Source organism: Ranitomeya variabilis, chromosome 4 (assembly GCF_051348905.1).
Source record: "Ranitomeya variabilis isolate aRanVar5 chromosome 4, aRanVar5.hap1, whole genome shotgun sequence".
Classification (NCBI taxonomy): domain Eukaryota; kingdom Metazoa; phylum Chordata; class Amphibia; order Anura; family Dendrobatidae; genus Ranitomeya; species Ranitomeya variabilis.
The window spans coordinates 553,117,505-553,134,643 of NC_135235.1; the positions used below are offsets into that span (position 1 = coordinate 553,117,505).

The window sequence follows — 17,139 nt, forward strand, 5'->3', positions numbered from 1 at the left end:
CTAGCGGTGTTGGAGCCCAGGGACAGGTGGAGGAGGAGGAGGTAGGAGGAGGTAGGAGGGATTGCCACACACACAGCAGGGGAACAGCTGACGTTACTGAACCTCAATAACAGAGGAGGGACTGTTGGGACTGTGCGGACAGCACTTCTGGACGGCAACTAGCGGTGTTGGAGCCCAGGGACAGGTGGAGGAGGAGGAGGTGGAGGAGGTAGGAGGGATTGCCACACACACAGCAGGGGAACAGCTGACGTTACTGAACCCCAATAACAGAGGAGGGACTGTTGGGACTGTGCGTACAGCACTTCTGGACGGCAACTAGTGGTGTTGGAGCCCAGGGACAGGTGGAGGAGGAGGAGGTAGGAGGAGGTAGGAGGGATTGCCACACACAGCAGGGGAACAGCTGACGTTACTGAACCCCAATAACAGAGGAGGGACTGTTGGGACTGTGCGTACAGCACTTCTGGACGGCAACTAGCAGTGTTGGAGCCCAGGGACAGGTGGAGGAGGAGGAGGTAGGAGGAGGTAGGAGGGATTGCCACACACACAGCAGGGGAACAGCTGACGTTACTGAACCCCAATAACAGAGGAGGGACTGTTGGGACTGTGCGTACAGCACTTCTGGACGGCAACTAGCGGTGTTGGAGCCCAGGGACAGGTGGAGGAGGAGGAGGTGGAGGAGGTAGGAGGGATTGCCACACACACAGCAGGGGAACAGCTGACGTTACTGAACCCCAATAACAGAGGAGGGACTGTTGGGACTGTGCGTACAGCACTTCTGGACGGCAACTAGCGGTGTTGGAGCCCAGGGACAGGTGGAGGAGGAGGAGGTAGGAGGAGGTAGGAGGGATTGCCACACACACAGCAGGGGAACAGCTGACGTTACTGAACCCCAATAACAGAGGAGGGACTGTTGGGACTGTGCGTACAGCACCTCTGGACGGCAACTAGCGGTGTTGGAGCCCAGGGACAGGTGGAGGAGGAGGAGGTGGAGGAGGTAGGAGGGATTGCCACACACACAGCTGGGGAACAGCTGGCGTTACTGAACCCCAATAACAGAGGAGCGACTGTTGGGACTGTGCGGACAGCACTTCTGGACGGCAACTAGCGGTGTTGGAGCCCAGGGACAGGTGGAGGAGGAGGAGGTGGAGGAGGTAGGAGGGATTGCCACACACACAGCTGGGGAACAGCTGACGTTACTGAACCCCAATAACAGAGGAGCGACTGTTGGGACTGTGCGGACAGCACTTCTGGACGGCAACTAGCGGTGTTGGAGCCCAGGGACAGGTGGAAAAGCAGAGGAACACAATGTAGGCCGAAGCCTGAGAAAGTCGAAAGGGAACCTTTAACCCCCCCCAAGGCGTTTGTAGCTGAAAGAGCCAGCTTGTGCAGCACAAAAGATGCAAAAGGAAAAGGTGGCTCTTTTCATCATGCTCCTTGCAAACACAGAACTAAACACTTATAAAATGTGTCCCCTGAAACCGTGAAACCGTCCCGGAGGTGGGACTTTCCTTCATAATATGACGCAGCACAGCCGTCATTCCTACCCCCCCGGCGCCGTGCCCCGGCTCCTCAGCGTTGTTTGATTCCGTCCCGGAGCCTGCGCTGTTATGTTATCCCGTGGCCAGGCACACTTAGCGCTGCCCATCTTCTGACATCATTTGGTGTCAGGCTGGCTGCGCCTGTGCGGCCGCGCTGGCCGAGAGCCCACCTCGCAGTGTCTTCTGATTTAATCCCACTGGGGGCCTGGGATCCATGGCCATGCGCAGTGCATATCCTCGCCTCTCACTCCCCTCCCTACGGCTTCTTAAGACTGTGCGGTGTCACGGCCGTGGCATGCTATTAGGGACCAGCTGACACCGAACAGTCTGAAGAAGCCATAGGGAGATGAGTGAGAGGTGGAGGTTCAGATATGCACTGCGCATGTCCATGGATCCCAGGCCCCCAGTGGGATTAAATCAGAAGACACTGCGAGGCGGGCTCTCGGCCAGCGCGGCCGCACAGGCGCAGCCATCCTGACACCAAATGATGCCAGAAGACGGGCAGCGCTAAGTGTGCCTGGCCACGGGATAACATAACAGCGCAGGCTCCGGGACGGAATCAAACAACGCTGAGGAGCCGGGGCACGGCGCCGGGGGGGTAGGAATGACGGCTGTGCTGCGTCATATTACGAAGGAAAGTCCCACCTCCGGGACGGTTTTACGGTATCAGTGGACACATTTTATAAGTGTTAAGTTCTGCGTGTGCAAGGAGCTAAACAAAAATAGCTACCTTTTCCTTGTGCAGCATTACTGCTGCACAAGGTGGCTCTTTCAGTAACAAACGCCTTGGGGGGGGGGACAGATTCCCTTACATTTCAGTTGTTGTGTCAGCGTGGCGGTCGCAGGACACATTGCCGGCTACACAGCTGGGGATCAGCTGACGTTACTGAAACCCAATAACACTGGGTCGTATGTTTTGACTGTGCAGACGGCACTTCTGAGCCTCAACTGGCGGTGTTGGAGCCCAGGAATTTAAGTTCAGGTGGTAGAAAGATGAACACAACAGGAGACCTGGATAACGTATACAGTGACCTAATTATTTAATCAGGAAGAGGAGTGGCAAATTCCTGCGAGATCCAGGCCTTGTTCATTTTCAGGAAAGTAAGCCGGTCAACGTTATCGGAGGATAGTCGCATGCGACGGTCAGTTAGTACACCACCTGCAGCACTAAAGACACGTTCCGATAATACACTGGCCGCAGGGCAAGACAGCACCTCCAATGCATACTGGCTTAGCTCTGGCCATGTATCCAGCTTTGAGACCCAAAACTTGAAAGGGGAAGAGCCGTCTGGGAGTACAGCAAGAGGGCAAGACATGTAGTCTGTCACCATCTGACGGAACCGTTGCCTCCTGCTGACTGGAGCCGTCTGTGATGGTGTAGACTTTTGTGGGGGGCACAGAAAACTGTGCCACAGTTGGGCCATACTGGTCTTGCCTTGGGCAGAGGCACTGCTTCTGCTCCCTCTTTGTGCAGAGCCTCCACCACTGCCTGGACGCACTGAGCTGCTTTGGAATGCACTAGCAGCACTTCTCTCAGTTGGAATGGAGAAGATGATGGAATTCACCAGTGTGTCTTGGTACTCCCGCATTTTTCGCTCCCGGTTCAACGGTGTGATGAGGCTTTCTACGTTGTCCCGGTAGCGAGGATCGAGGAGGGTGAACACCCAATAATCAGACATGTTGAGAATGTGGGCGATGCGGCGGTCGTTTCTCAGGCACTGCAGCATGTAATCCACCATGTGCTGCAGACTGCCAACTGCCCATGAAACGCTGTCCCCTGCTGGAGGCGTGATCTCTGCCCGCTCGTCATCACCCCACCCTCGCTGTACACACTGAGTACTGGACAATTGTGTAACTCCCTCCTCTGGACGGATGTCTTCCTCCTCCATTGACTCCTCCTCATCCTCCTCACAAACTGTCCCCTGCCTACGCGTTTGTGAGGAACCACGTGGCGCTGACTGTCCAGAAGATGATGGAAATGGTGAATCCTCATCCTCCACCTCTTCCACAACATCATCCCTTAGCGCTTGCAGTGATTTTTCAAGCAGGCAGATAAGGGGGACAGTCATGCTGACTAGTGCATCATCTGCACTCGCCATCCGCGTGGAATAATCAAAGGGACGCAAAACCTGGCAGACGTCATTCATAGTGGCCCACTCTGTGGTTGTGAAGTCTGTACGGCGCTGAGTGCGACTTCTTTGCGCCTGAAGCAGCTGGTACTCCATTACAGCTTGCTGCTGCTCACACAACCGCTCCAACATATGTAACGTGGAATTCCACCTGGTAGGTAGGTCACATATGATGCGATGTTCCGGCAGGCGGTGTCGGCGCTGCAGAGCCGCAATGCCCGCTTTTGCCGTGCTGGAACGCCGCAAGTGAGCACACTCTAGGCGGACCTTGTGCAGCAGTGCATCAAGATCCGGATAGTCCCTCAAAAAGCTCTGCACGACCAAATTGAGCACATGTGCCAGACATGGGATGTGAGTGAGGTTGCCGAGGCCCAGAGCTGCCACCAGATTTCGGCCATTATCACACACTACCATGCCTGGCTGGAGATTCGCTGGCACAAACCACACATCGCTCTCCTGCTTGATGGCATTCCAGAGCTCCTGCACTGTGTGGCTACGATTCCCCCAAAAAATTAATTTCAAGACGGCCTGTTGACGTTTGGCCACGGCTGTGCTCATGTCGGTCGTAACAGGTACACGTTCATCACGGGTCCATGTGGAGGTGGACTGTGACGGCTCCTGCAGCGATGATTCTGAGGAACTGGTGTAAGAGGAGGAGTCAATGCGTACAGAATGGATTCCTGCAATCCTTGGAGTGGGCAGGACACGTCCTGCGCCACTCGCACGGTCTGTACCCGGCTCAACGACATTAACCCAATGGGCAGTGAGGGAAAGGTATCGCCCCTGTCCATGTTGACTGGTCCACGCATCGGTGGTGAGGTGGACCTTGCTACTGACGGTGTTCAGTAGCGCGTGTTTTATGTGTCCCTCCACATGCTTGTGCAGGGCAGGGACGGCTTGCCTGCTGAAGTAAAAGCGGCTGGGCACATTGTACTGTGGGACTGCCAATGACATCAAGTCACGGAAGCTGTCAGTCTCCACCAGCCTGAATGACAGCATTTCCAGTGACAGAAGTTTGGCAATGCCTGCAGTCAGAGCCTGTGCTCGTGGGTGGTTTGACGAGAAAGGCCGCCTTTTCTCCCATGCCTGTACTACCGATGGCTGTAGACTGGGCTGGGAGTGTGTGGATGACTGGGAAAGTGGTGCTGCGGGTGGAATTACAGCGGGTCTCTGGACAACAGGGCCAGAGGTTCTTCCACGGCGATCCTGGGAGGAAGCCGAACCAGCTGCGTGTGAGCTGGAGGAAGAGGCAACACGAGCTGAAGAGGTGGTAGCTGCCGCTGTTGGTTGGCCTAGCTCTTCAGTGTGTTTTTCTAACTCCGCCGGGTGCCTGGTGCGCACATGTTTCCACATGTTGGAGGTATTGAGGTTGCTGACATTTTTCCCTCTTTTGACTTTTTGATGACACACCTTGCATCTGACATAGCAAATGTCATCTGCAACTGTGTCAAAAAAGGACCAGGCACTGCAAGTCTTGGGAGCGCCCTTTTTGGCTTTTGGAAGAGACATGCTCCTAACGGGTGCCAAAGCGGAGGCTGCAGGATCCGCAGTCTTCCCCCTCCCTCTCCCTCTTTGGGCCGTACGGGGAATCTCTTCCTCAGAGCTGCTCCCACCACCTTCCTGTCCCTCACGCCAAGATGGGTCAAGGACCTCATCATCTACACTACCCTCTGCCCCCAACTGCTCCTCCTCGGTAGTCTCAGCAGCAGAGCACGCACCAGTAAGTGGCACCTGAGTGTCATCATCAGCTGATGCGGCCTGTGATGTGGTGACCGGAGCCACTGGCCCACCCGCCTCTTCAGAGGAAGAGAGAAAAAGCTGTTGGGCATCACTGCACCCTGCCTCTTCTTCCATTTCTCCAATGCTGCTTGGTTGGCCCCCTGTTTCCAAGCCAAGAGATTCAGAGAACAGAAGTAGAGACGGCTCCTGTCCTGGGCTCTCTGTCTGCCTGGGCAATTTGGCAGGTGGTGAAGAGACAGATGGCTGCTCTCCAGTGCTCTGTGTCTGAGAGGATGTGGCACTAATTGAAGTTGATGCATTAGCTGCCATCCATCCGACAACGGCTTCAATTTGTTCTTCATGCAGCAGCGGTGTACGGCGCTCTGACACAAAGCTGCGCATGAATGACTGTTGCCTGGTGAAAGTGGGTGCTGATGAGTCACCGGTGCCCGCAGCAGGCACAGAATCCCCACGTCCCCTCCCTGCTCCGCGCCCACGCCCACGCCCACGCCCACGTGCCTTACTCACTGCCTTCTTCATCTTGGTTGACTGATAAAGATAAGCAGAAAAGTACTAACGGCTTTGTGTGCTTATTCCTGAACAACTCCTCCTAACAGGTATAAGAAACACTAATTTTCTAAAGTGTGGACTAGACTTTAATATGAGCTAATGTGGCCTACACAAATGTAAAGTGGTGTAACTGGTGTGTTTGGTGAACTTTATTATTTATTTATTTTTTGGGGGCTGAACTGACAACAGATAGAGCTGTAGTCACACAGAGACCGTGCAGACAGCCGTAAACGGCGCTGCAAGGCCCGAAAACCCTCCTCTACGTTATCCTATGTAGTGTTTTTCCACAAGTTAGCTGGAGACGGGTGGAAAGACACTAATAGGAATTTTTTGAAAAAATGTGCAGCAGCCTGCACTACTTAAAACAAAATGAAAATTGATTTGGCGGTATAACGCAGTGAAGAACCCTGAGCTGGAGACAACCAGGCTATGGCTGCTCACAGACTACAGGGCGAGCTGCAGTCACACGGAGACCGTGCAGACAGCCGTAAACGGCGCTGCAAGGCCCAAAAACCCTCCTCTACGTTATCCTATGTAGTGTTTTTCCACAAATTAGCTGGAGACGGGTGGAAAGACACTAATAGGAATTTTTTGAAAAAATGTGCAGCACCCTGCACTACTTAAAACAAAATGAAAATTGATTTGGCGGTATGACGCAGTGAAGAACCCTGAGCTGGAGACAACCAGGCTATGGCTGCTCACAGACTACAGGGCGAGCTGCAGTCACACGGAGACCGTGCAGACAGCCGTAAACGGCGCTGCAAGGCCCAAAAACCCTCCTCTACGTTATCCTATGTAGTGTTTTTCCACAAATTAGCTGGAGACGGGTGGAAAGACACTAATAGGATTTTTTTGAATAAATTAGCAGCAGACTACACTACTTGGAAAAAAAAAAAAAAAAAAGAACAGTATGAGGCAATGAACCACCCTCCCTGAACTGAATACAACCAGCTATGGATGGCCTATGTGGCTGCACTCAGACTAGAGAGTGGGCTGCACTCACACACACACACACACAGACCTTGCAGATCGCTGTGAAAACAGCGCTACAAGGCAAAAGCAAGGTGAATAGTAGGTGAACACAGCGGTTGCTAAATTAGCCTTTGGAAAGCACAAAGAAGCAAATCGCTATCTCTAAACTGGCCCTCAGTCAGCAAACAGCGTCCTGTCACTAACTGAATTCACAGCAGAGTGATCGCAAAATGGCGCCAGCGACTTTTAAACTGCATCATGACATCATTTCAGCAGCCAATCACAGCCTTGCCAGTAGTTTCATGCCCTCCATGCTAAACAGGATGTGCCCACACTTGGAATCATTCTCATTGGCTGAATTTGTGCATTTTGAATCTGGGAACTTCCGATTCCGGTATCCGATACGCGGCAAGTATCGGAATCCCGGTATCGGAATTCCGATACCGCAAGTATTGGCCGATACCCGATACTTGCGGTATCGGAATGCTCAACACTAGTGGTCACAAACCACAGTTTGTGCACACGGCAAGGCTCGGAAGGGAAAGAGCGCCATTTGACTTTTGAATGAAAAATTAGCTCCAATCGTTAGCGGACACCATGTCGTGTTTGGAGAGCCCCAGTGTGCCTAAACATTGGAGCTCCCCCACATGTGACCCCATTTTGGAAACTAGACCCCCCAAGGAACTTATCTAGATGCATAGTGAGCACTTTGCACCCCCAGGTGCTTCACAAATTGATCCGTAAAAATGAAAAAGTACTTTTTTTTCACAAAAAAATTCTTTTAGCCTCGATTTGTTCATTTCCACATGGGCAACAGGATAAATTGGATCCTAAATTTTATTTGGCAATTTCTCCTGAGTACACCAATACCTCACATGTGGGGGTAAACCACTCTTTGGGCACATGGCAGGGCTCGGAAGGGAAGGAGCGCCATTTGACTTTTTGAATGAAAAATTAGCTCCAATCGGTAGCGGACACCATGTAGTGTTTGGAGAGCCCCTGTGTGCCTAAACATTGGAGCTCCCCCACATGTAACCCCATTTTGGAAACTATACCCCCCATGCAACTAATCTTGATGTGCGGTGACCACTTTAAACCCCCAAGTGCTTCACAGAAGTTTATAACGGAGAGCCGTGAAAATAAAAAATCATTTTTCTTTACTCAAAAATTATTTTTTAGCCCTCAATTTTTTATTTTCACAAGAGTAACAGGAGAAATTGGACCCCAATATCTGTTGCTCAGTTTGTCCTGAGTATGCTGATACTCCATATGTGGGGGTAAACCACTGTTTGGGCACACGTCGGGGCTTGGAAGGGAAGTAGTGACTTTTGAAATGCAGACTTTTATGGAGTGGTCTGCGGGCGTCACGTTGCATTTGCAGAGCCCCTGATGTGCCTAAACAGTAGAAACCCCCACAAGTGACCCCCATTTTGGAAACTAGACCCCCCATGGAACTTATCTAGATGTGTGGTGAGCACTTTGAACCCCCAAGTGCTTCACAGAAGTTTACAGCGCAGAGCCGTGAAAATAAAAAATCATTTTTCATTCCTCAAAAATGATGTTTTAGCAGGCAATTTTTTATTTTTGCAAGGGTAACAGGAGAAATTGGACACCAATAGTTGTTGTCCAGTTTGTCCTGAGTATGCTGGTACCCCATATGTGGGGGTAAACCACTGTTTGGGCACACGTCGGGGCTCGGAAGGGAAGCAGTGACATTTTGAAATGCAGACTTTGATGGAATGGTCTGCGGTCGTCACGTTGCATTTGCAGAGCCCCTGATGTGCCTAAACAGTAGAAACCCCCCACAAGTGACACCATTTTGGAAACTAGACCCCCCAAGGAACTTATCTAGATATGTGGTGAGCACTTTGAACCCCCAAGTGCTTCACAGAAGTTTACAATGCAGAGCCGGGAAAAGAAAAAATAATTTTTCATTCCTCAAAAATTATGTTTAGCAAGCAATTTTTTTTTGCAAGGGTAACAGGAGAAATTGGACCCAAATAATTGTTGCCCAGTTTGTCCTGAGTATGCTGGTACCCCATATGTGGGTTTGGGTACACGTCAGGGCTCGGAAGGGAGGGAGCACCATTTGACTTTTTGAATGCAAGATTGGCTGGAATCAATGGTGGCGCCATGTTGCGTTTGGAGACCCCTGATGTGCCTAAACAGTGGAAACCCCTCAATTCTAACTCCAACACTAACCCCAACACACCCCTAACCCCAACACACCCCTAACCCTAATCCCAACCCTAACCCTAGTCCCAACCCTAACCACAACCCTAACCCAAACACACCCCTAACCATAACCCTAACCACAAGCCTAATCCTAACCCTATTTCCAACCCTAGCCCTAATTCCAACCCTAACTCTAATTCCAACCCTAACCCTAAGGCTATCTGCACACATTGCGGATTCGTGTGAGATTTTTCCGCACCATTTTTGAAAAATCTGCAGGTAAAAGGCACTGCGTTTTACCTGCGTATTTACCGCGGATTTCCAGTGTTTTTTTGTACGGATTTCACCTGCGGATTCCTATTGAGGAACAGGTGTAAAATGGAATCCGCAGAAAGAATTGATATGCTGCGGAAAATACAACACAGCGTTAACGCGCGGTATTTTCCGCACCATAGGCACAGCGGATTTGGTTTTCCATAGGTTTACATGGTACTGTAAACCTGATGGAAAACTGCTACGAATCCGCAGCGGCCAATCCGCTGCGGATCCGCAGCCAAATCCGCACCATGTGTGCACATAGCCTAATCTAACCCTAACTCTAGTTCTAACCCTAATTCTAACCCTAGCCCTAACCCTAGCCCTAACCCTAGCCCTAACCCTAGCCCTTACCCTAACCCTAGCCCTAACCCTAGTGGGGGAAAGAAAAAATATATATTTTCTTTATTTTATTATTATCTCTACCTATGGGGGTGATACAGGGGGGGTTCATTTACTATTTTTTTATTTTGATCACTGTGATAGGCTTTATCACAGTGATCAAAATGTACCTGGAACGAATCTGCCGGCCGGCAGATTCGGCGGGCGCACTGCGCATGAGCCCGCCGTTATGGAAGATGGCGGCGCCCATGAAAAAGACGGACGGACACCGCGAGGCTCGGTAAGTATGAGGGGGGAGATTGGAGCACGGGAGGATCGGAGCAAAGGGGGTGGATCGGAGCACGGGGGAGCGGACAGGAGGACGGGGGAGTGGACCGGAGGACCGAGGGGAGCGGACCGCAGTATGGGGCAAAAAGGAGGACTGGGGAGGCGATCGGTGGCGGTGGGGGGGGGCAGATCAGGGTTTCTAGCCATGGCCGATGATATTGCAGCATCGGCCATGGCTGGATTGTAATATTTCACCATTTTCATAGGTGAAATATTACAAATCGCTCTGATTGGCTGTTTCACTTTCAATAGCCAATCAGAGCGATCGTAGCCATGACGGGGTGAAACCACCCCCCCTGGGCTAAAGTACCACTCCCCCTGTCCCTGCAGATCGGGTGGAATTGGAGTTAAGCTTTCACCCAATCTGCACGATCCCTCCATGACGCCACATAGGCATCACAGGTCGGATTGGCACCGACTTTCATGACGCCTACGTGGCGTCACAGGTCAGGAAGGGGTTAATAAATCTTAATTAAACCATACTTATGACCTCACCCATTCCACCGATGCCATTGTCTTCTGAAAAAGAGTTAAAAAAACAAACAACAATATTCCTCACCTTTCCACAGAGATGATAACCCATTTGTCATACGATAGGTCTAGCTCTGCTACATCTAGATAGCAGGCTGCATGGTTGCATGATGCAACCATACAGCCTGCCATCCAGCAGAGACACTGAGCAGCATGTGCTAAGTGTCTCCCTGTGAACTCCTATTCCCTGTCTGACAGCACAGCGAGCATGAGAAAGTTCTCCTGCTCGTGGTGTTGTCAGACCAGTCCTGCGAGTTCACAGCCAATGAGCTCACTTCACCTAACTGACGTCAGCGGGAGCGCTGTGCACTTTTTTTGCAATTTCACCGCACTTGGAATTTTTTTTTCCCGTTTTCCAGTACATGATATGTTAAAAGCAATGATGAAGTTCAAAAGTACAATTTGTCCAGCAAGTCATCACATGGATATGTTGACTGAAAAATCAAAAAGTTATGGCTTTGGGAAGAATGGAAGCAAAAAACTGAAATTCAAAAACTGAAATACCCCTAGTCATTAAGGGGTCATTAAGCGATTTTCTTACAAATGCGAAAAAGTCACTTTTGCATCACAAAGGTGAAACTTGGCTACCATGATAAGGAAAGCCTACAACCTGTATTTTGGCACACTACCAATTGCTATTTCTGCATGGTGCCCCCATTAGTAAAATAATTTAAAGGAAGAAGTGGACTATATAGTATCCAAACATTCCATAGTCTGCAAAAACCTATGTTATAGCTCTGTCAAAGTCATGATGTAGCCCCAGTGTTACAGCAGGAAAGTGTAAACAGATGTCCTGTATACCAAACTATAAATAAATAAAATGGTCGTAGGCCATTATGGACTAGAAGTCATATTCTAGTGTCAGATGTGAAGATACAGTTGAATGTTAAAGTGGATCTGTCATCAGACTGCATAACACAAACTGATACTGGCTGCACTCAATTTTACTATACTAAAGCAAGGAAATGTGCGATACATGAAATGTGAATAGCATAATGGCTTGTGAAATCTATGAAAAAACACATGAGATGCTTAGCACAAGATTTGGCCAAAAATTGTGAGCCCATCCACCAAACGTCAAGGTAATCTCAGATCGGATGGGTAACTAACCTGTCTGCCTAGTGTGAACATTTACCTATGGCTAATAACATGGTAAAGCCTGCATTTATAGGAAGGCCGGAACCAACTGTGTTTGGATGTAATTAAAATCATAGCATGGTGAAGGGCGGGGCGTTCAAGTCAGAAAAAATAGTACATAGTAAATATAGGAAAACTGACTGAACAGCAATCTAGTCTGAACTGGTGCATAACCAAAAAAAACTTACATAGAAAATAAATCAATGGCTGCACTCAATTTTACTGTACTAAAGCAAGGAAATGTGCTATACATGAAATGTGAATAGCATAATGGCTTGTGAAATCTATGAAAAAACATATGAGATGCTTAGCACAAGATTTGGCCAAAAATTGTGAGACCATTTTTGGTTATGCACCAGTTCAGACTAGATTGCTGTTCAGTCAGTTTTCCTATATTTACTACAAACTGATACTGTACATTATTAATTAGATCCCTTAGACATGATGCACTTACTTTGAAAATCCATGTCAGAATGGTTGTACCCTGTCCCCGGCAAGCAAAAGTGTAACAATGTTTTGAACTTTTGACTTTCAGGCTCTATATCTCACCATGCACTATTGCTTCTAACGTGAGACTACCATCATTTTATAGACAATCATCTTGGTTATCTCATACATAAATTTGACTTGCAACTATTTAGCATATGATTAGTTATGCAGATTTTTGTCATGTCACTGCATTTCATAATGTTTTGCTCCTGGTGGTGGAAAAATCTTTTTCTTCCTGTAAAATACAAAATACAACCTGTCTTCACATTCTGTAATAGCTCAGTGTGTTATATGGTGTGAAGAAACCAGATTGTATCTTAATTTCCCAGACAACCATGTTTTTGCAAAACCAAAAGAACTGGCTTTTTATCTGTATATTGGCTTGTGAATTTAAGTGTTTATGTCTGGTGGGTTAAGAAGACAGACTTGCCAACTGATATACTATCTAACATACTGTGTAAGTCTGTAATAGTGACTGTACATAGAGTGTGTTAAGCTTTGTTTATTGATGTGTGCTTATATGCTAATAGTGCTACTTAATCCCATCACCATTGTTTACCTTATCTTGATGTTGGACTGAAAGACCCTGGGTAATTCTAAAAATAGCTTACATGCCTTGGGTATAAAAAGACTCAGAGATCACATCCTGGGAGACTGAAGTAACACAGAGCTATCAGCCAGACATTCTGCAAACCACCCAACAGACAAGAGAAAGGACTGCAGCCAATTCATCATGGCACCATCACGAGGGACACTGATCTATGATTCTATAGGAAACAACCCAGGGGTTTTCGGCTCCGGTTGGAAGGACACAGATCTGATCCAGTGACCATCTCTGAACCATGGATATTTGGAGAAAGCCAGGTTTGGGACCCGCTGGTCGCCTGGTTCAATGGGGATGGTCAGATAAGCCAGATGGTGACTCTCGTGTCAACTGGCTTTGGACCTTGTATGGACTCTATGGACAGTTCTAGGTCATCTCCCTATGCTTGTCGTTACCCCTTCTCTGTGCGTGCATCCACAGATGGAGTAGAGACCCTGGGAGCTCTGACATCATGTCAACTGGCTTTGGACCTTGTATGGACTCTATGGACAGTTCTAGGTCATCTCCCTATACTTGTCGTTACCCCTTCTCTGTGCGTGCATCCACAGATGGAGTAGAGACCCTGGGAGCTCTGACATCATGTCAACTGGCTTTGGACCTTGTATGGACTCTATGGACAGTTCTTGGTCATCTCCCTATGCTTGTCGTTACCCCTTCTCTGTGCATGCATCCACAAATGGAGTAGTGACCCTGGGAGCTCTGACAAAACATCTACCATTATCTCGGCAAGTCAGCGGAAGGGTGAGGCCCTGTAATGTGCACCATCTTGGGGTAATTGGTGGGATTGTTCTGTTTGCTATTGTGTGTTGTGGTTCAATAAAGTATTGCCACACTGCTTTACCTTAACCCTGTGTTGTCTGTGTAGTGTATTGCCCACTGGGAGATAGAGCGGGCGTTCAATGGTATGAGCTGTGGTCCATGCAGTCTTGCTAAAGACAGCCAGCGGACGAGAGCACCCACTGACCCCGTTTCTCCACATATGGTAGAATCCAGATCTTGTAGGGCAGCACAACGATTCAGTGGTTAGCACAGCAGTTTTACAGTGCTGGCGTTCTGGCTTCAAATCCCACCAAGGATAACATCTGCAAGGAGTTTGTATGTTTGCGTGGGCTTCCTCTGGGTACTCCGGTTTCCTTCCACACTCCAAAGACATACTGATAGGGAATTTACAGTTGTGCTCAAAAGTTTACATACCCAGGCAGAACTTTTGCTTTTTTTGCCTTTTTTCAGAGAATTTGAATGATAAAACCAAAACTTTTTCTCCACTCATGGTGGTTAGTAGTTGGGTGAAGGCATTTATTGTCAAACTACTGTGTTTTCTCTTTTTAAATCATAATGACAATGCAAAACATCAAAATGACCCTGATCAAAAGTTTGCATACCCCATTTCCTAATACCGTGTATTGTCCCCTCTAACATCAATGACAGCTTGAAGTCTTTTGTGGTAGTTGTGGATGAGGTTCTTTATTTTCTCAGATGGTTAAACTGCCCACTGTTCTTGGCAAAAAGCCTCCAGTTCCTGTAAATTCCTGGTCTGTCTAGCATGAACTGAGCACTTGAGATCTCCCCAGAGTGGCTTAATCATAGGCCTTGTTGACCTCTCTCCAAATGTTCTGTATATTGCTGCTGCTAAGTGTCTGAATACTAGACAAGCATGGTGGGCTCACTTTTTCACTTGGTTTGATTTCTCTGTGACATGTCTGTCTGGTATTAAGAATGCCTTATCACGTAGTTTCATGCTGGAGTTGAGGGACAAAAATCTAGTCAAAATGATGGATGGAGGCACTGGAGGGCTACTCACCTGGCAAGTTTTTTGAACCTGCCATGCTTCAAACTGATCTTCTTAACAAAATACATGACTCGGTGCTGGCTGGACATCCTGATTCTTCTGCCACCTGGAGAGCTGTTTTCAGGTCCTTTAGGTGGCAGAACACTCAAAAAGATGTGGATGAGTATGTCCATAAGTTCTGGATTTGCGCCAGATCTAAAGCTTCACGTTAGGCAACGGCAGGGTTTCTTTTGCCTAACAAGGTTGCTTCTCAACCTTTGACTCATTTATACATTATTTCCGATAGAGGGGTTCAGTTTGTGGCTAGCTTTTGGTGTAGGTTTTGTGGTAAGTTGGGAATTAAGCTTTCACTTTACCCAGGTTATCATCTTGAGATTAATGGTCAGATGGAGAGAACGAACCAGGAATTGGAACAATATTTAATATGTTTTGTGTCATCTAATCAAAAGGATTGGGTGGATTTTCTTCCTCTGGCTAAATTTGCACTCAATAACCGCACCTCTACTGCTACCAGTACCTTGGCTTTTTTTGTTGTAGGGGATTCCATACAGTTTTCGTGGAATCTTATGGTTTACGGTCTGCGGTTCAAGAGGAGGAAATATATTTTTCTTGTTTATTTAAGGTTCGGGGAGAGGTAAAAAGAGGCCTTTTGATAACTTGTGATTAGAATAAGAGAACTGCCAACCGCAGAAATAGGAGGGCCCCTGTCTTTAGGGTGGGAGATTTTGTCTGGTTATCTTCTAAAAATCTCTATCTTAAAGTTCCATTCAGAAAATGTGGTCCTCAATTTGTTGGACCATATAATATAATCAAGACCATTAATTCGGTGATAGAGAAACTCCCTGCATGAAGGATTAATAATTCCTTAAATGTCTCGCGTCTTAATAAGTTGGAAGGGATGCCAGGCCCTCAGGACAGTATTGAGGTAGACTTGCAGGAGGACAAGGAGTATGAAGTGGAACGAGTCTTTAAATCCAGAAGTGTCAGATGGCGACTTCAGTTTCTTGTCAAGTGGCAGGGTTTTGGTCTTGAGGATAACTCCTGGGTGGATGCTAAAGATCAACATGCTGATCTTCTAGTGAGAGAGTTCTATCTGCATTGTCAACAGTTGGAGATCTCGGTGGGTCCAGAGGCCCCTCCTCGAAGGTGGGGTTTTCTTTTGCTCCTGGGTTCGAACCCTTGATTCTGTGTTCTGTTGTTGGCGTCTCTCTCCTGAGCTACAGTAGATTCACCTTTTCTTTGGGTGTTTTAGTTCTGTTGTCTTTGCTTCTATTGGTTTTGGTTAACAGGTGTTTTTCTTTTACTCTCTTTGTCTGTCCAATCACCTTTCGGGTGCATTCCACATGTGTTCACAAAATACAGTTTATTCTGAAAGAAATATTCCTTTAAAGTATGGTTACTCTTTAAAAAGAGAAACATTTACAAAGGATCATACAGTAATTCTTAGATGGCTTTTCAAAGTAACACCAGCCTCATCGGGTCTAAGAGATCTGTTTAATAAATCCAGTTTTTATTGTCAAATATGGTGACAGATGTGCTTTAAAGGGTAACCAAAATTGTAAACTTTATTGAGAGGTCCAGGTCCTAAAGCCACCCAACAATCACTTCAACACTTCAACCAAAGGGCAGAAGCACCCAGATTATCCTTGTGCAGGAGCAGAACTGGGTACAGTAACATTTCTATTGAGTCCATACACTGCTCTGTTTGCAATTGAAGATCAGGTGAAAACTTCTGCCCATTGGATTGCACCCCCACTAATTCATCATATTAAGAAACATGTTCATGTTTATTTACCCTTTAAGAAGTGACAAATAATATTCATAACTTTTTCTTATCCTTCTGAAAAGAAACCAACAATGTCAAGACCAGAGGAGAGACAAAACAGAGAACATCAGTATAAAAGCACCGTTTCAAAGCTACCTGCCATAAAAAAGGACAAAGACATTTTAAGTAACAAGACTGCATACAACCCACATCAAACACACAAACTAATCACAGGTAAATTGCTGTGTGGATCAATGGCAAATATGAAAGTCAGAAGTGGATATTTTACTTTTGTGTTACCTTCCGCTTATTTTAAATGCAAAAGAAAACAATGCCAATAGTCTCCTAATAGTGTAATAATACTTGTGACAAGAGCACTTGTAGCATATGATGGTCAGATTCTGACAATTCATTAATTGGTTTCCGGGTTGCGTGTTTCTCGTGTGTTACTCAATTACATCTGTCTTCGATTTGCTAACCTACTGTAAATTTGGCAAAATAATAAGTAGGGGAATAGTAGAGGAATAGTAATAAATAGGGGACAAATGAACGACTGGGTCAGACTACACTTGAGGTTATTGGCAGGCTCTAACTAAAAACATGGGTTTGCATAAAAGTGGATTTACAATGCATGAGTATTGGGAAAGATCATTAGAAACTCCCATTTTTCAATCATCTAGTGAAGGGGTGGGCAATTCATTTTCACAAGGGGCCACATGAAAAACCGTGACTGTTGT

At 47.5% G+C, this 17,139-nt stretch overlaps 1 protein-coding gene across 3 annotated transcripts in view; it reads left to right on the forward strand.

Annotated features, from left to right (window-relative positions):
* Window positions 1-17,139, forward strand: part of MARCHF10 (membrane associated ring-CH-type finger 10) — a 131,302-nt gene that overhangs the window by 66,685 nt on the left and 47,478 nt on the right. For all 3 annotated transcript variants that reach the window (XM_077257730.1, XM_077257729.1, XM_077257731.1), the window contains one exon: window positions 16,486-16,636. In XM_077257730.1, the coding sequence (XP_077113845.1) occupies window positions 16,486-16,636 (151 nt within the window). The remainder of the gene's footprint in view (window positions 1-16,485; window positions 16,637-17,139) is intronic.